The sequence below is a fragment of the Cervus canadensis genome, chromosome 26 (assembly GCF_019320065.1).
Source record: "Cervus canadensis isolate Bull #8, Minnesota chromosome 26, ASM1932006v1, whole genome shotgun sequence".
Lineage (NCBI taxonomy): Eukaryota > Metazoa > Chordata > Mammalia > Artiodactyla > Cervidae > Cervus > Cervus canadensis.
In genome coordinates this window covers 22,511,842-22,539,542 of record NC_057411.1, presented here as the reverse complement: position 1 = coordinate 22,539,542, position 27,701 = coordinate 22,511,842, and the positions used below count along the sequence as shown (strand labels likewise).

At 38.4% G+C, this 27,701-nt stretch overlaps 1 protein-coding gene across 2 annotated transcripts in view; it reads left to right on the top strand.

Moving 5' to 3' along the window:
• The window catches only part of LOC122428210 (sulfotransferase 1E1-like), a 98,371-nt gene that overhangs the window by 38,220 nt on the left and 32,450 nt on the right, over nt 1–27,701 (top strand). For both annotated transcript variants that reach the window (XM_043448049.1, XM_043448048.1), the window contains exons 3-4: nt 4,411–4,448; nt 7,956–8,017. In XM_043448049.1, the coding sequence (XP_043303984.1) occupies nt 4,411–4,448; nt 7,956–8,017 (100 nt within the window). The remainder of the gene's footprint in view (nt 1–4,410; nt 4,449–7,955; nt 8,018–27,701) is intronic.

Here is a 27,701-nt window from a genome sequence, read left to right as displayed (position 1 = left end):
ATGTACCTCTTTTTCCCTCCCTTCCTTCTTTCCCTCCTTCCTCCCTTTCTTTGACAGGTTAAGCATTAATATTCATTCTTATAACACTCAGGGTGTGCTACACATAATAGGGATGCAATATTTTTAAATAGATGTGGATATAAATGTATATATTTAAAACATGAAAATATTCTCTTGGATTGAAATATATAGACCATTATTATTATTTACATCAGAGACAGCAACTTCCAATTTGTTATTATGGATGAGCTTATAGGTCTAAAATAAAAGTGCTAATACTGTGCAAATAATAGTTATTTGTGTATATTTGTCCTTCCAGTGCATATTAGTCCTATACTCCTTTAATGATTCTATTATTCAGTGATGAACAACCTGAAGCTTGGTATGCATGCTAGCCAATAAAGAGGGTATAGGAAAATAAAATAAGAAGATATGAAAAGAAAAATAGGAAAAGAGGAGAAAGAATTTATAGTATACTATAGTCTATAGTAATCTTTTGAAGTTCTAGGCAGCTTTCTGTAGAAAACATTGAATTGTTTTGTTGTAGCTGAACTGCATAGATAAACCCAGCTGATGATATCATAATTGAAATGTGACTTGAGCTCTTGGCCAAAAATTTGCCATTCAATATTACATTCAAACTGTGTCAGGATGGTATGTAAACAGGAATAATCTTTTAGTATTTGTCTAAAACCAAACAAACTATTCCATATGCATGTGTTATAATATTTCTTGGAACTTGAAAATAACACAATAAAAATTATAAACTTTGAAATGTGTCCAAATGATCAAATCTATTGTTTTATAGAATATTATTTACACTGGTGTTAGACCTAATTTTACAGAAATACTTTGTTTCTTGAAATCATAAATAAATTGGTAACAAAGATAATCACATGTGCCATTTAGCAAATGCCTTCTCACAATGAGGCCTCCTCAGCTTTATTTTTTCCTGAACATCTCAATATACTGATCACTTTAAGCCTTCTTTCTTTTCCTTTCTTTTCTTTTTTTGTCTTTTTGATGGCCTGTACCACTTCTAACCTAAAGTGTAATTTAAATATGTCTATCAAAAGTTTACAGTCTGCCCACATTTGCCTAGAATGAAAGTGCCAGAAAACAAGCATCTTTGTTAGTGTTCATCATTTAATGCACCCTAAGTATCTAGAAGCCTGAAGTTTTGGTCTGATAGTTAAAAGAAATAAAATATGATTACCCAAAGTAATTTAGAGATTCCTAAATAATAAAAAAGCATGCATTACACCAAGACGCTGAACTTCTTAGGGCTATTTTTAAGAAGTCCAATCTATTTTTCTCATTTTGGTTTCTACTACCTCTACTAATATAAAGTTAGTGTTTGGATGTATGAAGTTCAAAGTATACTAATTGCTTTATGATCTCTAAGCATGTAAAACTTATGGAAATTTCTTTATAAAATGAAGTTAATTTTAATAAAAAGGGTTAAAATATAGATAAATGGTGGCAAAAACAGTTTATGTTTTTGGCATAAAATCATAAATTTGAAATAATAAGGAGGGTTAAAATGACACATTAGGAAATCAAGATGTCACAGATAAAATGCTTGGAAAATGAACACAATGCACTTCCTAGAAATTTTCTGAATGCACTGGCAATTATTTAAAGATAGATTTAGAACAAGGAAATTATTTGTTAGGTGTATTTCAGTGACATAAAGTTTCCAATATCAGTATCTTTATTCAGCCAAAATTAAATGGATAAATGTGAAAAAAAGCAAACTGTTGACTGATTCTATAACATAGATTAAATATATTTTAATCTAAAGGGGAAATGTAATTATTTCACATGTTTTAAGTTTGAAATCTTACAACATTGAAGAGAAAAGAGATAGAAAAATACCTAATTAAATTACATAGCCTAAAAAAATTACATAGTCTAATAGAATTCAATTCTATTGCTGAACTGCTAATATTGATATCGTTAGTTCACTACAGTTAAAAACATAATTTGGCAAACTCTAATAAAGTTAGTCTTCTCAGAATTTGAGGAAAAAATAAGCTCATAAAAATTAAATTTAATTCTTTAATATTTTGAAAAAAAACAAAGTAAAATTATTATCATAACAGATAGTAATACTATCATGCCCCTTTATATGAATAAGGACATGGATCGATTGTTGTAGATAATGAGAAAAAAATGACACTTTCATTCCGAACATTAATTCTAAATGTGGTAGTTGAAATTATATTTACATAACAATTGCAGTTATTAAATATGGTTGACATGTCTATTAGCACCATAGATCACACCACACCCATAAATGACTAACAAGGAACCACAGCAGCTGTTGAGGACCATAGCAATCTTCACTGGAAATCAGTTTCACCAAGGTTTTCTCTTGAGGTTAGTTTTTCCATCTTAAAATGTATTTTTGTCTTGATCTCATCATGTGTCCCATGGGGTTCAAATCCATTCTTTCCTTTCACTAACCAGATGACATTGGTACTATGCCTTGTCCCCCAAATTCCAAAATCTTCATTGATCCCTTAGGCTTCATCCTCAAATTCCCCTTCTATAACTACCTGTTTACGGATCAGTTATTTAGTTTGGTGAGTAGCTGAATTGTGATGACAGCCTGAAATAAGCTTTCCTCTCCTTTTGGGCCCCAAACCTGAAAATATGGGAAATGGGAATAGAAGGAAAGGAAATTCAATAGGTAAGAAGATGTAGGAGTTTTGGGGAAGAAAGCAAAGGTTGAGGAACAGGGAAGTTTGGAGTGTCTGCCTTATTCAGCACATGCTGCAACATCTGAGATGCCTAATACTGACAGTATTCAAGAATTATAATAAGATGTAGAAGTATCCTATGCATACAACTAGTTGGTCTAGAAGCCCTTTGTAATTCCTCCTGAGCCTGACATTTTTTAATTCAGCCTTTCTATATAATCTTTTGAGAAAGCTGAATGGTAATTTCTCTCCAAATCATCTGTATGGTAGCAAATTCTTACATCTTGTTCAGTTGATCAAAATAATCCTTTTTCAAATGAAAATTCTAATCTAGATGCATAACATTTCCTCCTTACACAATTTCCTCTTGCTTAGTTTTTGTTTATTTACAAAGAAAACTTTAATCAATTTAGAGATGTTTCTACGATAGTATCATCTGCATAAAGTCTTCCTATTTTACAATTAATAATTACAATTAAGGTGGCTCACCTTTGTGTAGGATGTGGTCTTATGGCTCAGAATCTTAATTTGTCTTACATTGGACTATAGTGTGATGAAGTGGGATAAAAACATAGGTTTAAATGATATATAAGGTGTTATAATCAAATGGTTTTCTATTTTGTATACTTCTCTAAAGGAAGATTCCCTTATTCAAAACATGTAAAGTTTAATATGTGACATGTCCTGTAAAATATGAGAGAACAAATAAGTGCTCTAAGAAACTTATCTGTGGACAAGGATGTCTATGACATGAGGGAAATGAACCTTGGGAAACCACAGATCTGGTGCACATGAAGAACTGCCGTTCAGAGCAGGACTCATTCTGATACACATCTCAGAGAATGTACACCTGAAACTAATATACTATTGTAAATCAGCTATATTACAATAAAAAAATCTCAGAGTGCTCAAATTCTAAGACAACTCTAAATAAGCAATTTATTGGTCTGAGTATATATCTATGATAGATTGATTCAAACAGAAGGCCAATTTAGTTGTGAAAGTGATCAAGACAGAAAAAAAAGTATTACATTTAAGCATCAACTAAGAAGAGTTGAATTATTTATAAGGAAATCTTTCCTCCAAATAAAGAATATTAAAATTCTAAATGTAAACATTAAAATTAGAAAATTAGATTTCACTTATCTATGTAATCTCATTGTGAGAATGTTTCTAAAATAGTTAATTCATCTAACTGTAAAGATATAGACTTTGTCTGAAGGGAAGATGTTATCTTTTGCTACTAATTTTGTTTCCTTTTCTCTCTCTAGTTGCTATGAAATTCTCCAAGGAAAATATTATAAATTCAGAAAAATTTTCCTGTGTTTTGGTTGGATTTTCAATTCTGCTCTCATCTGGATGTAAACTTGTCTGTATAGGATAAGAGCAATTTGTCTTATAACTTTCTTAGAGTATGATAGGAATATATTAACACCTTGAAATTATTTTTAAAACTTTTCAGTGATCATAAATGCCTTTCTAAGTATTAAAACACAGTTATTTTTACATACTTGATCAAAAGTATATTTTTACTTATTATGTCAGTAGTTACAAGAAAAAAGGTGAAATGGTATTGAAAATGCTTCTTTTAATGATAAGCATTGTGTGGTCTATGATCCCTTGATTAAAAGAGGCTTTGCTGACATCTACAGCCTTAATTGATTCTTTATGTGCCCCAAAGTTGTTTTCTTTTTTTTTTCCCCAGTTTTGGAGAAATGTTCCATGGTTAGATTTGGGCTGGACGTAAGTATGCTTTATTTTCCTTTAACTAGAAAGAATGCTACTGTGAAAGAGTAGATAAGAAAGAAAGACCAGCATGATAGGTACCTCCACTATGTGTTCTGAATGGAGCAGTTTAAGGAAGTGTACATTTGAAAACTGAATATCTAAAATATATTGATTTCTTAAATGTGCCTGTGTCTCATAGCCCTCAGAACATGTTCATGAACCCCTAGAGATGTATCTATCAATTTGAAGACTGCTGTTTCATGCAATTTCATGTTAAATATAAATAACTTTCCTTTGCTGTCCACCTTTTAAATAAATGCCTTCAAATACTTTGAAAGAAATCTGATTTTCACTAGAAGGATACACGTTTCTCTTATAATCCACCTAAGGCAGTATAACTATTCTTTTCATGCATGATCCAGAAGTGGGTTAGCATTTTCTTCACTTTCTAGTATGCTTACAAACTTCTAATTTTTCATTTGGTGTCAAACATCTGATCCTTTGGAACTTACACCATATGATAAGTGACTATTTCACTTTTGTTATCTACTGAACTCCTAACTCTCCTAATACCTTAAAGTAAACTAACTGAGACTGATGACCTCTTTATAAAAATCCTCCTCTTGCCTCCAAATTCTATCAAGAGTTAATTCGATATTCCTACATGACTCATCCAAAATCCAAGGCATTGATTCTCTATGAGAGTCCTATTGACATTATGAAAGCAAACTTTATACTTGAGTCTGTTTTGGTTATCTCAAGGCACTGGGAATTTTTGACTTGCCCTTAAATGCAAGTAGTGACCCCTCCCCAGTCCTGTAAATAATCAAAACCAATTCAACATGCTCCTAACTCTCAACAGGGAGAGTTATCCAGTCCAGACAAGACCCACAATTTAAATTCTTCCACCTCTTCATTACCATTTCCACTTCACTTTTTTTCTAGATTTTATTTTATTGGAAGTATAGTTGGCTTACAATGTTGTGCTAGTTTCAAGAGTACAACAAAATGATTCAGTTATATAGATAGATAGATATTCTGCATCAGATTCTTTACCCATGTAAGTGTTTTTACAGAATATTGAGTGGAGTTCCCTGTACTATACAGTAGTCCTTGTTGATTATCTATTTTAAATATGGTAGCGTGTGTATGTTAATCTAACCTCCAAATTTAACCCCCTGATACATTTCCCTTTTCACTTCACTTCTGTAGCATATTTGTAAGGTTTACCTCTGCTTTAAGACAATAAATATTAATTACCTAGAATTCCTCCGCTGTTAAAAGACTAACTTTGAATAGGTTAGCTTTGTATCTTAACCTCCTCAGATTCCACATAACCTTTTTATTCAGCTCTTTCCACAGCTGCAATTGTATGCTAAGGGGTCTCTTCTGTAACACCATTGTTTCGCCTTCTTTCCATTAACTACTTTCTAAGTCACCTATAATCCATTATCCATTCAGCCATTCTATCGCCAATATTCTGAACTTCCTAGTTCCACTGTCCTTTTAAGCCGTATTGCAAAATTCCAGCTCTCAATCTACACAGCGAAATAAACTAGCCCCTAGCTGTGTGTGGTTATTTAAATCTTAAATTTTAAGTAATTAAAAAGAAGATATTAAAAACGTACCTCCTCTGTCTAGCTACATTTCAAGTACCAAATGCCACTTGTGGCTGGTGGTTGCTGTATTAGGCACAGAAAAGAACATTTTCATCTCTACAGGAAGTCCTGTTGGGCTCCCCTAGGCTGAATGTTTTATACCAACAACTAGACTACTGAACCCTCCAGAAGAGAACCATAAGACCATGCAGCTGATGGCCTTGTACATTTCTTTGCTCCAAACTTACCTGCATTGTGGGTGTTGCACATAGAAATAAATCTGCTTGCTACTCTCCAATCCTCTATTTCCAACACTCTCCACCTTCTATTTAACAAAAGCCTACTGTACCAAACCTGCCCTCACTGTTCCTGCCAGCAAATCTGCAAATTCATTCATCCATATTTCTTTTGTTCCTTCCCTGCCTTTTTGGTAGAACATGTATCCCTCCTCCTCCTTGAAGTCGGGTCTTCAACCTCTGCTGAGAATCACAACAGGGACTTTCCCCTACTAATATCTTCCTTTCTGAACATTTTCAACCATTCTGCTTTAATGGGTCCATTTAACATGTTGAGATCTCTCCCTTCAGGAGAAGTGATAACAGCAAAGCCTTAATTCCGTAACATATTGCTATTTGCTCAACAATCTTTTTGAATAACATCCTACATTTCCTTTGTATTCTTACCTCCCACTCATTCACTAATATACTACAATTTGCCTTCTACATCATTATTCCCGGAAACTGGCCCCTCCACGGTGACTAATGACCTCCTGACTGGTCCTCAATGGATACCCCTCAGTCTGTACCCTATTAAATTTCTCTGTAGCATTTGAGATTACTGATCCTCCTATTCAAGAACACTCTTCTCTGGGACTTCCCTGGTGGTCCAGTGGCTAAGAATCTGCCTTGTAATGCAAGGGATGCAGGTTCAGTCCCTGGTTGTGGAACTAAGATCCCACATGTTACAGAGCAACTAAATCTGTGGGCCATAACTACAGAGTCCATGCACTGCAGCAAATGGATCGTGCATGACCCATCTAAGGCCTGGGGCAGCTAAATAGACAAATATTTCAAAAAAAGAACACTCTTTCCAGATTTTTGTCTCTAGTGACACATCTTCCTGGTTGTCCCCTTTACCCCTCTGTTTATTTAGATAGTTCTGCTTCCTTAACTATACATATTGATATTCTCAGCAATTCCTTCTGAGCCATCATGGCATGTATTTATTTGTGGGAAGGGAGTACTTATTTTCTTTGGACTGACATCTCTATATTTTTATAATGTCTTATATTGCAACTTATCAAGATAATGGCCTAAACATTTATTTTCTGTTTCCCTTGCTACTGCAGTGAGGCATGTGAGTTGTGAGGTTATGCCTATCAGAAACACTTTCAAAGTGCTAGAATCGTAAATTCAGTGAAGATGAGGAAGCAGGTATTTGGGGCATTAACCTCCTGATGAGGACTCTAGCTCTGTGCCGACTGGAGTGGCAAAATATCTGGCGTTTATGTTGGTGTCAGTGGAGTGGCAGAATCTGTGTGAACTTCAGTATTTCCCTAGAAATCCCTCATTGTAGTCTTTAGTGCTGTTCCCGTCTATTTCCAGGCCTGGATCCCTGAATTGGATTCTCTAAAACACACTGGAAATTTCTAAAATAGATTTCTTTCCTGCTTAAACACAGATTATGTTTCTATAACAACTAGAACAGTGATCAACACAGCCTTGAGTTTCTTTCTTCCTTCCTTCTCTCCTTTTCTTTCTTTTTCATTCTGTGTGCATTTCTTAAGTGATCTGATTCACTCCTATAACTGCAATTATTATTTTTATTCTAAAGATACCTGAATCATATGACCCACTCAGGCTTGTTTCTTAAGCTTCATATCTATGCATAAAGTGTACTACTCTGCTTATATTTATTCTTTCAGGAAGTTAGAAGTATCTATGCTCCCAATCTGCCAGCGTCAGACAAGGTTCTGGAAACCCAAAGGTGAGTTAAATCAGAACTAGTCTTTAGTCTTGAAACCTGAAGCTTGGTAGATCAGGAGATGCGATTGTAATTGCATAAACACGTGCAAAAGTGCAACTTTGACAACTGCAGGAAAAGAGGGGTGTAGTGCTATGGGGATCTGTGAAAGTGTTTGAGCTAAATAGGTTAGGAAGAGCTTTTTTCCTAAGGAACTGGTTTGTAAAGCTGTGGCCAATAGAATGAGAAAGAGTTGAAACAGACAAAGCGTGATGTTCAGAGCCTATTGAAGGAGAAGGAGGATACTGGACTAAAAGAAGCCAGCGTTTGTTGGAGTGGAGGAGAAAGGGGAAGGAGTAGAGAAAGATGATACCTGTCACTAGAAGGGCAGAAATGAGGTCATTCAGGGATTTGTAGACTAATTTAGGGATTTGGTCTTAATCTTGAAAACAATGAGAAGCTATTGAAAGGTTTTAAGTAGCAGGACTATGATGGGAGGTGACAAGATCAGATTTATGTACTAAAAACTCACTCTTGCTTCAGAGTAGAGAAGAGATTGCAGTAAATGGAGAATGAAATCAGGTACACTAGTTCAGAGCCTTTTGCAGTTATCCAAATAAAAGAAGACATCGAGAAGGCGAGGGTGGGATGTTTCGAGAGAACAGCATCGAAACATGTATATTATCTAGGGGGAAACAGATCACCGGCCCAGGCTGGATGCATGAGACAAGTGCTCGGGCCTGGTGCACTGGGAAGACCCAGAGGAATTGGGTGGAGAGGGAGGTGGGAGGGGGGATCGGGATGGGGAATACATGTAACTCCATGGCTAATTCATGTCAATGCATGACAAAAACCGCTACAATATTGTAAAGTGATTAGCCTCCAACTAATAAAAATAAATGGAAAAAAAACTAAAAAAAAAAAAATAAAAGAAGATGTCTTCCCAGTGGCTCAGCAGTAAATGAAGAATCTTCCTGCAATTCAGAAAAAGCAGGTTTGATCCCCGAGTCAGGAAGATCCCCTGGAGAAGCAAACGGCAGCTCGCTCCAATATTCTTGCCTGGAAAATCCCCTAGACAGAGGAGGCTGGCAGGCTACACTCCATGGGATTGCAAAGAATTGGATACGACTGAGTGAGTGATGGAAAGTGCAAGTTGCTCAGTCGTGTCTGACTCTTTGCGACCCCATCCACTATACAGTCCATGGGATTCTCCAGGCCAGAAAACTGGAGTGGGTAGCCTTTCCCTTCTCCAGGGGATCTTCCCAACCCAGGGATAGAACCCAGGTCTCTTGCATTTCAGGCGGATGTTTTACCAGCTGAGTCACAAGGGAAGACCAAGAATACTGGAGTCTGTAGCCTGTCCCTTTGCCAACAGATCTTCCAGGAATCAACCCGGGGTCTGCTGAATTGCAGGCAGATTCTTTACCAACTGAGCTGTCAGGAAAGCACTGAGTGTCTAAACAACAACAAATCAGAGATAATAATGTTTAAGGGGGGTTGGTGGGGATGAAAAGAGCTGAATAGTTTCAAGAGGATTTATAGAGGGATTTACATATTGAGCTTTGTAATCCTTTGGATATGGAGAGTAAGGCAAAAACACATGCCTGAATGCGAGTGCCTTTCACTGGGATGAACTCCAAGGTGAGGGTCAGGACAGCCATAGAGGCATCTCACATTTAGTAGGTCTAAAAGGAGCATCTTGCCTTCTGCCTGAGACTAGCCTTGTTTACCTAGATCATTCTCTCCATTGCTTAGTCCTGCATATCATACCGTCTCCTTCCTCAACAGCCTATCTAGCATTAACTATTTTTGAGTCTACCTACCAAATGTTCCATTCCTAGGTGAGACACCATCAACTTACTGGAATAGTCTAATCTCTTCATGCCTCTCACTGCTTCTGATATTGTTCCTATCCAATCTGTGTCCCCTCACACTTCAGCCCAAGAAATCACGTAAAAAATCAAAGCTAAGTATAATATCTAAGTATAATATCTGTCTTCTTGAAACCAGGAGCCAATGGTGGTGGGGGTAAGGAAGTCTGCCATGCTGCAGTCCATGGAGTCACAATGAATTGGATATGACTTAGCAACTGAACAACTTTTTGAAACCCTTTTTTCCATTGGCTCCTCATTGCTTATATGATACTAGTCAATCATCTAAACTCACCTACGAATCCCCGCATGATTTGAGCCTCATCTCTCACCACTTTCCACATCTATTCTTTTCTCAAGGATACAGCCACAACACATTTCTTTTGATTTCAATAATTCATGAGACTCTTATTCCTGCACCCCTATGTATGTTATTTCCTTCAACTAGGTTATTCTCATTTTATATTACTCCACTCCATCCCAGCTCTGCTGGCCTACCCCTGCTTTGGCGTCACTTCTCCTCTGCTATTTGTCGACTTATCCTTTTCTGAGGTCTTCTGGAAAGTGTTAAATTTTCATGAGATCAGTGTTATATTTTTTCAGCAGCCTATTTACATTTTTGTCTTCCCTCTCAATTTTGAATTCTTTGACAGCAAGGATAGCTATCACTGCATAATCAGTATCTTGCAGTGCTTGAAATATGAAGTGAAGTGAAGTTGCTCAGTCGTGTCCGACTCTTTGCAACCCCATGGACTGTAGCCTACCAGGCTCAACCATCCGTGGGATTTTCCAGGCCAAGAGTACTGGAGTGGGTTGCCATTTCCTCCTCCAGGGGATCTTCCTGACCCAGGGATCGAACTGGCTCTCCCGCTTTGTAGGCAGATGCTTTACCGTCTGAGCCACCAGATACTTGCCCATAAATTGATAACATTTAATTGATTGAAATTAAATTAGCTGCTCATACCTAACCTCATGGCCTCGACCTAAACTTAAAAAACAGAGACACGCATGTAGATAGAAAATTTATTTGTGCATTCTTATGTCTAGTATCTAATGATTTAAAATGTCCGGGACCTTATCCATTGATGATACAAATGTCTGAACAAATGAAATTAGCAATGCTATTTGTCAACAAAGATAAACTAATTCACATGATAAAGTCGTATATTTAATTATAGAATTTATAATTGAAGCATTTTGCTATGATCTTTAATGATTAACAAGTTATCCTTAAAGAAGGTTAAAAGATCTATGTAATATTATTTCAATTCAGATGCAGAGTCCTCACCTCCTTAACTAAGGAAAGACAATGTATTGCATGACCTTTTAAAGTTTTTCTCTGACTTTGCAGTCATCTAAGCATATTTCATGGAGAAGGCAATGGCACCCCACTCCAGTACTCTTGCCTGGAAATCCCATGGACGGAGGAGCCTGGTAGACTGCAGTCCATGGGGTCGCGAAGAGTCGGACATGACTGAGCGACTTCACTTTCACTTTTCACTTTTATGCATTGGAGAAGGAAATGGCAACCCACTCCAGTGTTCTTGCCTGGAAAATCCCAGGGATGGGTTCGCACAGAGTCGGACACGACTGAAGTGACTTAGCAGCTTCAGTAGCAAGCATATTTCATAGCTATTTGATGCCACCTACTGGTCAGAGGTGATATTTTTCCTGAAAAGAAAAATTGAAATTTAAATAGATCTATTGTCCCTTTTCAAACCTATAAGGTAGAGAGGGGATTGAATCTCTCTTGGCTGTGTGTGTGCGAGTGAATATGTGTATGTGTGTGTGAGTAAATGAGTGTGTATGAGAGAGAGAGAAAAGAAGAAGGATGAGGAAGATGTGGGGAGGAGGGGTGGAGGAGAAAGACTGGAGGAGAGGAGGAAGTAGAATGATACTTTGAGGTTGCCCCCAGTCCATACGAGGACTTTTTCCTACACACAAAATTCAAATGTTTTCTTTTGGAATGCTCAGAAAATACCTAACCTAGAAAGAGAACTTTGAATTTCCGTAACACTTGGAATATGTTTCAGAAAGGTGTTCAGAGTTATAATAAATCTTGAAGTCTAGTTTTCCATTTAGTTCTCAATGTTACTTCTTTGCTGCTCTGCTGCTTGCTTTAAAAATCCTTATAGGTTTTAGCTCTGCTTACTGGAATCAATGAGAACATAACTTTTAACACCATTATAAATTTAAAACAATATTAATGAATATTTTTTCTTTGCATGTTTAATAGACATCCCCTGTAAAATAATTAAATCTGATATTTGTTTTGTGTAAAGTCTTAAATTGTTTATTAAACTTATTTAATAGTTGTAGCATTATGTAAGTGCTTATTAAATTTCTTTACATTGTAACAGTATAGTATTTAATAATCATTAAAGAAATTTAATTAAAACCTAATGCTTTGATATTTTTCTTTGTACTTATTGATTAAAATTATATTTTGTCAAAACTGTCTCAATTTAATCTACTTTAAAATCTATTGGCAAAAAAGGTATTCATAGATGTCTCATCTCTTCACAAATCACTTGTTCTCGTATCCAATACTGTTTATGTGTGTGATATTTTTCTTAGTTTATTTTGCTTGTCTTCCTCAATTTTAATCTGTCATCTCAAAAACAAAATTAAAAGACCTTTTCTCTAAGAATTCTTCCATTTTTTTTGGTTTGTAATATTGAGTTTTATACACTTTGAGCTTATTCTGACATATTATTCTCTTTTTTTCCTAACTTTTAAATTATTATTTTATTGTTTACTTCAGTAGTCTTTTCATTTGAGGACATTTGTAAATGTATTTACTTGTTTGTTTTTGGCTGTGCTGGCCCTTATTGCTGCACCGGCTTCCCTCTAGTTGAGGAGAGGTGGGGCTACTCTCTAGCTGAGGTGTGCAGGCTTCTCATTGCGATGGCTTTTGCTGTGGGGTACAGGCTCCAGGGCACATGGGTTTCTGTAGTTGCAGCATATGGGCTCAATAGTTGCGGCTCCCGGGCTCCAGATCACAGGCTCATTAGTTGCGGCACACAGGCTTAGATGCTCTGAGGCATGTGGGATCTTCCTGGACCAGGAATTGAACCTGCATTGTCAGGTGGTTTCTTTACCTTTGAGTCACCAAGGAAGCCCTAGAACAGTTTTATATTTACAGAAAGATTGTGAAGAGAGTTCCCATATACCCCGTATCTAATTTTCTCTGATATCTTTCTTAGGGAAACTAAAATGGAAGCAATCTTGTTCAGGCTTCAGAGGCAAGAAAGCAAAATAGGCCTTTGATCTGATTCTGATCTGTCTGAACACGTCCCTGATGACTTGCTAGCTTTCTGCTGACTTGTGAGTGCATGGATTGTTACCAGGGAGAAGAGAAGCACTTCAGATAAGATAGAGACTGGCTCTTGGAATTTTCTCCAGCCCCTGAGGGTTGGGTTAAAGCCTGGGGTCTGGAAGTTCTCTTAACTCACAAGATGAAACATAAAAATGTTAAAGTAAAACCAGAACTGCAATTTTGCACTCAGACTGATGATGGTATCAATTCGTGGCCTGGATTTAAAAGCATGAGCCCCTGACACTGCAATCTGGTCTCACCTGTGGATGGGAAGCACTGTTTGGGACTCTTTCCTGATTGGAACTCCAGATTGCTATTGACAAGGGACTTCCCAGCACCGTCTTTGACTCTCGATATTGGTCAGCCCAATTTGGTGATGTATGTGCTTCCATTTTTCTCTATTTCTATTTTTCCTTTCTTCTAATGATTGTTTATTGAAATTAAGTTAAATAATCCTCTATGAAATATTGAACTTTTTTATAGTGTTTAGCAAGCAGTTTTGTTGGTTAACGAATCCTTTGAACCTAAAACAAAAGCAAAACTTTTGGCAAAACAATCTTATATTACTACAGTGCATTAGTTACAGCGAACGAACCAGTATTAATGCATTAAGTCACTAAGTCGTATTGACTCTTTGTGGCCTCATAAACTGCAGCAACACCAGGCTTCCCTGTCCTTCATCGTCTCCCAGAGTTTGCTCAAACTCATGGCCATTCAGTTGCTGATATATGCACTTTAGTTAACATTAATATACTGATTTTTACTCCCTTGATGGTAGTGGTTTAGTTGCTAAGTCATGTCCGACTCTTTTGCAACCCAATGGACGCTAGCCCACCAAGGTCCTCTGTCCATTGATTTTTCCAGGCAAGAATACTGGAGTGAGTTGCCATTTCATTTTCCAGGGGATCTTTCTGACCCAGGGATCAAATTAATGTCTCCTGCATTGCGGGTGGATTCCTTACCACTGAGCCACCAGGGAAGCCCTTTCCCTTAGTTTTTTACTTAATATCTTTTTCTGTTCCAGTTAGTTCTTATATCTCCTCGGCTCCTCTCAACTGTGACAGTTTTTCTTATTTTTGATGATCTTGATAATTTTGAGGAACCATTGTCAGATATTCTGTAGAATGTCTCTGAATTGGGACCTGCCTGATAGCTTTTCTCAGTATACACTGGAGTCAAGAGTGTAGGGGAGGCAGAATACAGAGGTGAGGTACCAGTTTCACTTCAACATATTAAAACGATGCTGATGTTAATTCTGATAAATACGACATGTGCTGTGGTTCTCACCCCCTACTGAGTTTCTGAAAGGAAGACTGGAGTGGACTAACAAACTTCCAAGTGATGCTGATGATACTGATCTGGGAACCAGGTTTGACAACCATTGTTGTAAAAGAAGAAAATGTAACCTGTGGATAGTGACTGGCCTATGGAAGACGGTGAATTTTACTCTATGTACAGGATGCCTTAATAAGTCTGACTTAAACAAAACAAAGAGGATTTTAACATATTACAAAGAAAAAGAGTTAGCATGGGTTCTGGGACACTCATTCTGGTTCTCTCACCTCTTAGGTGAAGAATGTTGGGTGCGCTCCTTACCACTTCTGTGTCTCTGTGTCCTTATATGCAAAATGTAGGTGATAATGCTGTTGATTTCATAGAGTTTTCTGAAAATTACAATTTGACAAATGGTAACATTTGATTCATGCTAAACATGAATACAACACAGTGGTATTTTTTTATTAAAAAGGAAAACTACTAGGTGAGTATGATTTCTTAGTAGGCATCCAAAAGAGAATAAAGTGGATTTTGTTTTTTTCAAGGACAACTGGGGTTAGTGAAATGACATGCCAGATAATTAACAGTGATTCTATGGTTAACAGAATGTGATGTGGAAAAATATAAATGAGCTTCTATTTATAACTGAGTTGTACTTATGGAATTATACATGATTATGCCTCAAATTGCAAATGGTTTTACTTAAGCTTGTTCTTTATAGAACGCTGTGTTGTTGTTGTTTAGTCACTAAATCATGTCTGACTCTTTGTGACCCCACGGATTGTAGCCTGCCAGGCTCATGTGTGTGTCCATGGGATTTCCCAGGCAAATATACTAGAGTGGACTGCCATTTCCTTTTTCAGGGAATCTTCCTGACCCAGGGATTGAACTCATATCTGCTGCATTGCAAGTGGATTCTTTACTCCTGGGCCACCAGGGAAGCCCTATAGAGTGGTGTAATGTTATAAAATTAAACTTTATATATGATATAGACATTCATTAATACCTCTAATTGTGACATTTCTGAAATATATATTATTATAATGCTTTGACTGGATAGATATTAGATCTCAATTAGTTCTACTTAATTTATCTTTTGATACGATCTTTTGAATGAGTTTTATCAGTGAATCTCAAACTTAATGTACTTTGGAGTTGTATACAGGGCTAATTAAAACACAGAATATGGACCTCCTTTCAGAGATTATGATTCAGGAGATTTGAGATGAGGTCTGAGACTATGCATTTTTGAAATTTGTAGAATATATAGATGCTAACAGTTCAGGGATATCACATTTTGAGAATGACAAAAAGGTTGAAACTATGTGGGAATATTCTATTAGAGTCTTCCCAGGCCAGATTCTATTAGCATCTTCTTCAGGCCAAATACTAGAATGTTCATACTGTTGTCTTTGGATATAATTATTTCTCCCTTCTTCATGTCCTGCCAAAGTTCTACTCAACTTTCAAGGCCATTTCAAGTTCCTTTTTTTTCAAAATTACTTTTACATGTCTTATACCTGTAACGCCTAGACGTCTGTTCTATATTTCTCTTCTTGTTTTGTATTCTTTTGTATAGCAAGCTCTCTATATAATTCATTGATCTATTCATTCATTTTTCAATTATAGAATAAACTATACTGTTGGGGAAGTGAAGTTGAATGTATTATGGATACTTTGTTGAATGTGGAATTATTTATAAACTGTTTTTTTTTTTTTTCCAAAACTCCAACACAGACACCACAGGCAGTCAGGCTAGAAACCATTATCACAGTTGTTTTGCTTTTCTTTTTGTGTCTTAGGGTACCTGACATGATCATGAAAAAGGTTGCAGGGAAAATGATCATGGCATATTTTTCCTGCTCTGTGAGGATATCAAAAAGATGATGATAATCCTTAAAATGAGATTAAAATGATAGGAAAATGGGAGGAAGATTTTCCAAAAGTAATGATAGGAACTGAATTTAATTTATACTACTTTATGGTAGTGGGGTCTGAAGCTGGAGTTAATAGGGAATTATCAAGCAAGTGGCTGCTCTTCAACTTATAAGGTCAATGTTCAGTCGCTAAATCATATCCGACTCTTTGCGACCCCATGATCTGCAGCATGGCAGGCTTCCTTGTCCTTCAGTATCTCCTGAAGTTTGCTCAGACTCATGTCCATTGAGTTGGTGATGCCATCCAACCATCTCATCCTTTCTCACCTCTTTCTCCTCTTTCCCTCAATCTTTCCCAGCATCAGGGTCTTTTCCAATGAGTCGTCTCTTTGCATTAAGTGGCCAAAGTCAGTAGTTAAAAGTAATCAAATGCACAGCAAGAAGAAAAATATTTTAAGAATGAAACATAGATTATGCATTAAGGTTTAATGAGATACTTAAGGGATTCAAAATTCTACAGACCAAATCTTCCAATGGAAACTGGAACCAACTGCTTATGCTTCTTCATCATGTATTCAAAAGATTCTGTAACCAATAAGCCTCTTCCCAAGAAACTGACTCCAAGATTGTCTTCTTTTAAGAGTCCTTAGGCAGAACAAAGATTTCCATAATTTTTGTGGCTGGATGGAGTCCGGTACAGGCAGAATTTATACTGGAAATGTTTCTTTGGTAGATGATGAGGAGTGAGGCAGTAAATGTGAAACATAGCTATTGATCCACTGTCTTACCTATTGAGTAATTCAGTAATTATTCTTGTAAAAGTGATTTACTGAAAGGCACAATGTAGTTTTTAGTTTATTGACTCCCTGAAAAATCAGGCTTTTGTCTCTTTTTCTGTAGGATCCAAAGTTACAAGAACTTTCATTCATTGCTAGTGAGAATGCAAAATGATATGGGCATTTTGGTAAACAGTCTGGCAACTTCTTTCAAAACTAAACATAGAAGTATTGTATGATCCAGCAGTCATGCTCCTAGAGATTTACCTAAATAAGTTAAAGATGTATAGTCTGCCATCTCAACTGATGAATTCATACACATTTTCCCCTCTGCCTCACCTCTAGTCACTTGCAACAGCAATGTTTTACTGTACAAAATCAAAATGAGACCTCTAGGTAATACTGAAAGAATGTTCCTTTTTAGAGAGAGGGCTACAAGAGCCTTCTATCACCACAGATATTTGACTCCACTTGGTTCCCATTGTTCTGACTGCTCTAGTTTTCAATGTGTAGGTTAAGTTGCAGTGTTGGGTCAGAGACCATGCTCTGGGTTCCCATTCCAGGAGCACATGTTTTGTCTGAATGGGCAATCATCAAGAGGACTGTCCTCTGTCCTTTGCCTGACAAGGACACAGACAAAGTGGTTAAAATGTTGTAGTCACGTGTTCTGGGAAAAAAACTCACTCAAAAGGACAACAATGCAGACAGTGGAGTGCAGTTTATTACACTGGCAGGCCCAAGGCAGAGTCTCCTCTTAGCCAAGGACCCCGACCAGTTTTTGTGAAAACCTTATATACCCTAAGTGTACGTACTCAAACCCACCTCCCCCAATTCTCTGAAACTAGTCTGAACAAAGGTAAAGAAAGATATAATCAGAGTTAAACCTTATATACCCTAAGTGTACGTACTCAAACCCACCTCCCCCAATTCTCTGAAACTAGTCTGAACAAAGGTAAAGAAAGATATAATCAGAGTTAACATGTGATTCGTATGCCTTAAACCCATGATTAGTATGCCTTAAGCCTAGGTAGTTAACAGTGGACAATTATCAATAGACCTGTGGTCATACCCCATAAGCATAATAGAATTCATGATTCTATTCAGTTACACAGATAATTAAGGTATTCTTTTAGGCGATGGAGAGTCTAGGTACGAGCCCTGGGGCTCTTCCATCCGGGGAAGGGGGGTCTGGTTTTCCAGTTGGTATGTCATTTCCATAGATACTGGGCATATAGCCCAAAGTACTCAGTCTGACCCAAGATGGAGTCCTGCTCTCAAGGTGGAGCCTGTTCTGTCTGTTTCCTCCTTCAAAGAAATACAGTCTTCTAAATGTCCAGGAAGGAAAGAAGCACCAGATATAAGGAAGTACCTGTGTAGACTACATAATTTCCCATTTGGAATGCTCAGAAGGCTCCCTCTATTTAACAATCCCACCCAGGGCTTTTATTATCCTTACCTACAAATGTGCAAAATAAATTGCTAAAATAAATTTGCATTAAATCAAAGTCAATGACAAACCACTCAGTTCTCTATTTGCTAATTAAATGTGTTTCATAAAAATAGCAAAAAAAAAAAAAAAAAAGAACAATGCTAGATGCTTGGGTAGGTGTTTTGGGAAAAAATATGTGAATAATTACAATTATTTTATTCAAAAAATAATATGTGAAGCATATAAGTATCTCAATGAGCATTATTTATGCTTTGATTCAAAAATATTTCTTGATTAACTATTTTATGTGCTAGGCAATTACCAGGGACAATGCTATGACTAATAAATCTTTTTCTTTCATGAAGCTTATATTTTATTCTGATGGAGGGATAGAGAAAACAAACAAACAAAAACATATGTATAATATGCCATGTGGAGATAATTCCTTTGAATTATCATAATGAAGAGTAGAGGACTAAAATTTGGGGGAACATTGATATTTGGTATAAATCAATCTAGAAATGCCTATGAAAGTGATGCTTAAGCAAAAAAACTGAATGAAAGTTATACTTCATGAAGAACAGAATAAACCATTTATAAGGTACAGAGTGTTATCTCTACATTGGAATGCTCCCCTAAAATTCAACATTTGCTACTTATCTCCATGTAGATGTCTATACAACTTTTCAAAATTGAACTCTCATCCTCCCTTTGCTGTATCTTGTATCCGAAGTGAGTAAATTCCAGAGAAAACATTCATTGACTTGCTCAGCTCCCAAACTGTGGAATCATCCTTTACTCCCCTCTCTCACTTACCATTCCCAAATCCTGTCAGCTCTATGGCTACTTCTCACAAATCCATCACTTTCATTTTTGTCCAAGTCGGCATGGTCCATTGCCTGAATAGCTGAAAAAATTCTTGCCAACTAAAAAATACACTCTTGCCAACCACCATACAGCTCTATAAGAATTAGGTCATTAGCCACTGTGATTGCTGACCTTTAACACACCCTGAAAGGAGTAAAGGATGGAAATTAGGAAAGAGACACACTGTGCTTTGGGAAAACTGACAAAATAGAATTTCAGATAGTTAGATACTTTCATGAGAAACTTTTGAACTCAAGTTCTTGCATCTTCTCATAACTAGAGGGGCCCTAAAATCATTAAGAGAGACATCTGTTCCTTGTGACTTAGCAGCAACCTTCTACAGATTTGTGTGCTTGGTTGCATGATCCTTTTTCACCAAAATCATATATATATAGAGAGATACAGACTTCCCCATACCTTTTTAGAGCAATTCTTCAGAACTAGCTGAGAGGGTATCTCCCAGGCTATAGTCTTCAGTAATCCCTCCCCAAATCTGAATTTATAGCTCTTACATTGTTGTGTATGCATGTTTTTTAGTTAATATCCTGACTATTTTTTCAGATTTTACTCTTGCCCACACCTCCGATCTCACATTTATTTTCAGCGAGTCACTAAGGTAAATCTTTTAAAATAGGGATCATATCTCTCAGTCCTCTGCTCAGATCTCCTTGTTGGATTTTTCCAAAACAACCAAAGATGTTAGAGTGGATACAAAACACCTCTGCAATCTGGCTCCCCACCCCTTTTTTCCTGTCTTCTTCCTCCGTGTCCCTTTTTCTCCTCTATCCATACTAACCACCTTTCAGTTCAGTTCAGTTCAGTTCAGTTCAGTCTCTCAGTCGTGTCTGACTCTTTGCGACCCCATGAACTGCAGCACTCCAGAACTCCCTGTTCATCACCAACTCCCGGAGTCCATGCAAACCCATGTCCATTGAGTCGGTGATGCCATCCAACCATCTCATCTTCTGTCTTCCCCTTCTCCTCCTGATTCAATCTTTTCCAGCATCAGAGTCTTTTCTAATGAGTCAGCTCTTCACATCAGGTGGCCAAAGTGTTGGAGTTTCAGCTTCAACATCAGTCCTTCCAATGAATATTCAGGATTGATTCCCTTTAGGATGGACTGGTTGGATCTCCTTGCAGTCCAAGGGACTCTCAAGAGTCTTCTCCAACACCACAGTTCAAAAGCATCAATTCTTCAGCGCTCAGCTTTCTTTATAGTCCAACTCACACATCCAAACATGACTACTGGAAAAACATAGCCTTGACTAGATGGACCTTTGTTGGCAAAGAAACGTCTCTGCTTCTTCATATGCTGTCTAGGTTGGTCAAAACTTTTCTTCCAAGGAGCAATCGTCTTTTAATTTCATGGCTACTGTCACCATCTGCAGTGAGCAGATGGTGGAGCCCTCCAAAAATAAACTCTCTCACTGTTTCTATTTTTTCCCCATCTATTTGCCATGAAGTGATGGGACTGGATGCCATGATCTTAGTTTTCTGAATGTTGAGTTTTAAGCCAACTTTTTCACTCTCCTCTTTCACTTTCATCAAGAGGCTCTTTAGTTCTTCTTTGCTTTCTGCTATAAGGGTGGTGTCATCTGCATATCTGAGGTTATTGATATTTCTCCTGGCAATCTTGATTCCAGCTTGTGCTTCATCCAGCCCAGCATTTCTCATGATATACTCTGCATATAAGTTAAATAAGCAGAGTGACAATATACAGCCTTGACATACTCCTTTCCTGATGTGGAACCAGTCTGTTGTTCCGTGTCCAGTTCTAACTGTTGCTTCCTGACCTGTATGCAGATTTCTTAAGAGGCAGGTCAGGTGGTCCGGTATTCCCATCTCTTTCAGAATTTTTCACAGTTTGTTGTGATTGACACAATCAAAGTCTTTGGCATAGTCAATAAAGCAGAAGTAGATATTTTTCTGGAACTCTCTTGCTTTTACAAGGATCCAACGGATGTTGGCAATTTGATCTCTGGTGCCTCTGCCTTTTCTAAATCCAGCTTGAACATCTGGAAGCTCACGGTTCACGTACTGCTGAGGCCTGGCTTTGAGAATTTTGAGCATTACTTTACTAGCGTGTGAGATGAGTGCAATTGTGCGGTAGTGAACATTCTTTGGTATTGCCTTTCTTTGGGATTGGATTGAAAACTGATCTTTTCCAGTCCTGTGGCCACTGCTGAGTTTTCCAGATTTGCTGGCATATTGAGTGCAGCACTTTCACAGCATCATCTTTAGGATTTGAAATAGCTCAACTGGAATTCCATCACCCACCCACCTCCCAGCTTTTTTGATAGTGATGCTTCCTAAGACCCACTTGACTTCCCATTCCAGGTTGTCTGGCTCTAGGTTGGTGATCACACCATCGTGGTTGCCTGGGTCATGAAGATCTTTTTTGTATAGATCTTCTGGGTATTCTTGCCACCTCTTCTTAATATCTTCTGCTTCTGTTAGGTCCATACCATTTCTGACCTTTATTGAGGCCATCTTTGCATGAAATGTTCCCTTGGTATCTCTAATTTTCTTGAAGAGATCTCTAGACTTTCCCGTTCTATTGTTTTCTATTTCTTTGCATTGATCACTGAGGAAGGCTTTCTTATCTCTCCTTACTATTCTTTGGAACTCTGCATTTAAGTGGGTTTATCTTTCCTTTTCTCCTTTGCCTTTTGCTTCTCTTCTATTCACAGCTATTTGTAAGGCCTCCTCAGACAACCATTTTGCCTTTTGGCATTTCTTGGAGATGGTCTTGATCCCTGCCTCCTGTACAATGTCATGAACTTCTGTCCATAGTTTTCCTGGCACTGTGTCTATCAGACCTAATCCCTTGAATCTATTTGCCACTTCCACTGTATAATCATAAGGGATTTAATTTAGGTCATATCTGAATGGTTTAGAGGTTTTTCCTACTTTCTTCAGTTTAAGCCTGAATTTGGTAATAAGGAGCGGTGGCTGTGCAGTGGGGGAGTGCCTGTGAGGAGATACCTCACATCCAAAAACAAAGGAGACGCCCCAGCAAGATGGTCAGTCAGTCAGTCAGTTCAGTTGCTCAGTCGTGTCCGACTCTTTGCGACCCCATGGACTGCAGCATGCCAGGCCTCCCTGTCCATCATCAACTTCAGGAGCAAGATGGTAAGAGGGGCGAAATCATGTTTAGAATCAGATCCCATACCTGCTGGAAACGTTCAGAGGGCTCAAACACACCTGTGCGCACCAGGATCCAGAGATCCCACAAGACTGAGACAGAACTGTGTCTGAGTGTCTCCTGAGGAGGTACGCATCAGCAGTGGAGTGCCACAGGGGCAGGGGCTCGGGCTGTGGGTGCAGTAGACCTGGGTATGGCATAAGCCCTTTTGGAGGAAGTTGTCATTAACCAGGACCCAGGAGAAAGGAGCAGTGACCCCACAAGAGACTGACCCAGACTTGCCGGGGAGCGTCCGGAGTCTCCGGTGGAGACGTGGGTCAATAGTGGCCTGCTGCAGGGCTGGGGGCACTGAGTGTGGCAGTACCTGCATGGGATCTTTTGAAGGAGGTCGCCATTATCTTCATTACCTCCACCATAGTGTGGCCCCCAGGTAAATAACAGGGACAGTGTCAGATTTTATTCTTTTGGGCTCCAAAATCACAGCAGATGGTGATTGCAGCCATGAAATTAAAAGACGCTTACTCCTTGGAAGGAAAGTTATGACCAACCTAGATAGCATATTAAAAAGCAGAGACATTACTTTGCCAACAAAGATCCGTCTGGTCAAGGCTATGGTTTTTCCAGTGGTCATGTATGGATGTGAGAGTTGGACAGTGAAGAAAGCTGAGGACCGAACAATTGATGCCTTTGAGCTATGATGTTGGAGAAGACTCTTGAGAGTCCCTTGGACTGCAAGGAGATCCAACCAGTCCATCCTAGAGGAGATCAGTCCTGGGTGTTCATTGGAAGGACTGATGCTGAAGCTGAAACTCCAATACTTTGGCCACCTGAGGTGAAGAGTTGACTGATTGGGAAGACCCTGATGCTGGGAAGGATTGGGGGCAGGAGGAGAAGGGGACAACAGAGGATGAGATGGCTGGTTGGCATCACCGACTCGATGGACATGAATTTGAGTAAACTCCAGGAGTTGGTGATGGAAAGGGAGGCCTGGCGTGCTGCGATTCATGGGGTCACAAAGTGTTGGACACGCCTAAGCGACCGAACTGAACTGACTGAAATAACAGGGAAGGAACACAGCCCCAGCCCTCAATAGAAAGTTGGATTAAAGATTTGCTGAACATGGCTCCACCCATCAGAACAAGACCCAATTTTCCCCTCAGTCAGTTCCTCCCATCAGGAAGCCTCCATAAGTCTCTTATCCTTCTCTGTCAGAGAGCAGACAGACTGAAAACCACATTCACAGGAAACTAACCAATCTGATCACATGGACAACAGCCTTGTCTAACTCAATGAAACTATGAGCCATGCTGTGTAGGGTCACCCAAGATGGACGGGTCATGGTGGAGAGTTCTGACAAAATGTGGTCCACTGGAGAAGGGAATAGTAAACCACTTCAGCATTCTTGCCTTGAGAACCCCATGAACAGTTTGAAAAGGCAAAAAGGTAGGACATTGAAAGATAAACTCCCCAGGTCAGTAGGTGCCCAATATGCTACTGGAGATCAGTGGAGAAATAACTCCAGGAAGAATGAAGAGATGGAGCCAAAGCAAAACAAACAAACAAACAAACCAAAAAAAAAAACCACTCAGTTGTGGATGTTACTGGTGATGGAAGTAAAGTTCAATGCTTTGAAGAGCAATATTGCATAAGAACCTGGAATGTTAGGTCCATGAATCAAGGCAAATTGTAAGTGGTCAAACAGGAGATGGAAAGAGTGAACATTGACATTTTAGGAATCAGTGAACTAAAATGAACTGGACTGGGTGAATTTAACTCAGATGACCATTATATCTACTACTGTGGGCAGGAATCCCTTGGAAGAAATGGAGTAGCCATCGTAGTCAACAAGAGTCTGAAATGCAGTAGTTGGATGTAATCTCAAAAACAACAGAATGATCTCTGCTCATTTCCAAGGCAAACCATTCTATATCATGGTAATCCAAGTCTATGCCCCGACCAGTAATGCTAAAGAAGCTGAAGTTGAATGGTTTTGTGAAGACCTACAGGACCTTCTAGAACTAACACCAAAATAGATGTCCTTTTCATTATAGGGGACTGAAATGCAAAAGTAGGGAGTCAAGAAATACCTGGAGTAATGGGCAAATTTGGCCTTGGAGTACAGAATGAAGTAGGGCAAAGGCTAGTAGAATTTTGCCAAGAGAATGCACTGGTCATAGGAAACACCCTCTTCCAACAACACAAGAGAAGACTCTACACATGGACATCACCAGATGGTCAATAATGAAATCAGATTGATTATATTCTTTGAAGCCAAAGATGGAGAAGCTCTAGACAGTTAGCAAAAACAAGCCTGGGAGCTGACTGTGGCTCAGCTCATGAATGAACTCCTTTTTCAGCGGTTCTTCCAAATCAATTTGCAAAAGCATTTTGCTTATATGTATAAATTTATTTAAATATATGTATTTTTGCTTGTTCATTTTAAATTAAAGAGACAACACACTATGAATTGCTTTTCTCCCAGTTTTTCTCATTCATGAATGTCTTAGAGATAATTTTTTATCAGTATATACAGATCATTATTTTTAAGTACTAAGTGTTTAGATGTCTTACACCTATTCTAGTTAGAATGTTATTTCTTCTCTTTCATTTCATTCTTCATAGAAATCTGAGTTGTCCTTTTAAACCTGGTTCAAATATTATCTCTTGCATGAAACCTTTCTTCATCTTTCAGGCTATGTTCAAATGGGCTGAAAGACTGGGTGGAAAACAGGAAGAAACCCTGAATTAAGGGACCTGATCCATGTGTAAGGTTAATCCCCTTGGAGGGGTGTTCATAAATTGAAACATAAGGTCCAATGGAATGGGATGAACTGGAGTGTAATTGTGAGCAGTGAGCAGTATTCATGTCTATGGGGGAAAGGGGTTTTAGTGATAATATTTATAAATCAGTGGGTATTAGGGGGAAGCTTTTGTGCTTGGATGTTAGATCTTTTCCTTTTTTGAAGTAGGATTTTCTCTACTAACTAGAGTGAACAAGGAAAGCATCTGATCCTAAAGAAGATAGAATTGAGGCACATGTCATATCTCTTTCAATTTGTCTGAAGTTCAGCATAGAATGCAGATCCAACTATGGGACTATGAAGGGCTTCTCTTGTGACTCAGCTGGTAAAGAATCTGCCTGTAATGCAGGAGACCTGGGTTTGATTCCTGGCTTGGGAAGATTCCCTGGAGAAGGGAAAGGCTGCCCACTCCAGTATTCTGTCCTGGAGAATCCCAAGGACTGTATAGTCCATGGCGTCATAAACAGTTGAACATGACTGAGTGACTTTCACTTTCACTTTCATGGAACTATGGAAGAAGTGGTCTCATGTAGATGAGCACACTTTTGAAGGTAATGGAGAAGGTTGCACAATATTGTAAATAAAGAAAGAACTTTTTTGAGGAATGATCTTAAAATAAGAAAAAAATAATTTTAAACCTTCTTTCCTACCAGGCTCTGTCAGGTTTGGTTCAAGAACTTGAGGGAATGACACTGTAGAAAAAAAAAATATTTTTTATGAAATTAACCAGGGATGGGGAGAGTAAAAGCACATACTCTTCCTCTTGGTACTTCCTTTGTCATTATAATCATAAATAATATTTCTGGGTAGTTATTATAGCATGATTTCCTTGAAGGTAAATTTTACCTGTGATTGAATTATGTGTGTTCAGTGACTGACATTATCTCTGGCACTTAGTTGATGCTAAGAAATTGTTTCTTGAATTGATTTTTAAATAATTAACTGCTTGAATTGCTTTTTAAAAGAATATGAAACAAAAATTCAGCTACTCTTGCAGAACCTCAGAAAACAGTAGAAAATTAGTAGAATTTATTACCTTCAAAATTTCTGATTATCTTTGATTTTCATTGTGCTCCAAGCTGTATGTGTGCGTGTGTACCCAGTCATGTCTGACTCTTTGAGAACCCACAGACTGTAGCCCACCAGGCTCCTCTGTCCATGGGATTTCCCAAGCAAGAATACTGGAGTGGGTTGCCATTTCCTCCTCCAGGAGAACTTCCTGACCCAGGGATCAAACCCACATCCCTTACATCTCCTACCTTGTTGCACCATGTGCTCCAAGCTAGAAATTCAGAAATGAAATATCTGCAGACACTGATGTGTGCCAGTAGAGAGCAGCCTGGCCCTGTACTGCTGGGAGATCGAGAATTCTTTCCTTGACCAAACCTTAGTCAGGCTTTTTTGAGCCCTCTACTTGAATAGGCCTGATCTTGGGCTTATCTTAATACTTGTAAAACAGCTCGGGCAAGAATTCTGCTAAATCAGTTTAGCTAGAATGCCCCATGATTAATATCTGATAACCCTCAATTTCCTCTATTATCCCCCAGGCAATATCTGATAACCCTGGCCCACATTCAACAAGAATCTTGTTAGGTCAGTTTCAGTTCAGTTCAGTTCAGTTCAGTTCAGTCGCTCAGTTGTGTCTGACTTTTTGCGACCCCATGGACTGCAGCATGCCAGGCTTCCCTGTCCATCATCAACTCCCGGAGCCTACTCAAACTCATGTCCATCATGTCGGTGATGGCATCGAACTGTCTCATCCTCTGTTGTCCCCTACTCCTCCTGCCTTCAATCTTGCCCAGCATCAGAGTCTTTTCCAATGTCAGCTCTTTACATCACGTGGCCAAAGTATTGGAGTTTCAGCTTCAGCATCTGTCCTTCCAATGAATATTCAAGAGAGATATCCTTTAGGATTGACTGGTTGGATCTCCTTGCAGTCCAAGGGACTCTCAAGAGTCTTCTCAACACCACAGTTCAAAAGCATCAATTCTTCAGTGCTCAGTTTTCTTTATAGACCAACTCTCACATCCATACATGACTACTGGAAAAACCATAGCTTTGACTAAATGAACCTTTGTTGCTAAAGTAGCATCTCTGCTTATTAACATGCTGTTGGTCATAGCTTTTCTTTCAAGGAGCCATTGGCTTTTAATTTCATGGCTACAGTCACCGTCTGCAGTGATTTTGGAGCCCCCCCAAAATAAATTCTCTCACTGTTTCTAATGCTTCCCCATCTATTTACCATGAAGTGATGGGACCGGTTGCCATGATCTTAGTTTTTGGAATGTTTTCACTCTCCTCTTTCACTTTCATCAAGACGATTACTGCCATGGGGGGGGGGGGGGGGG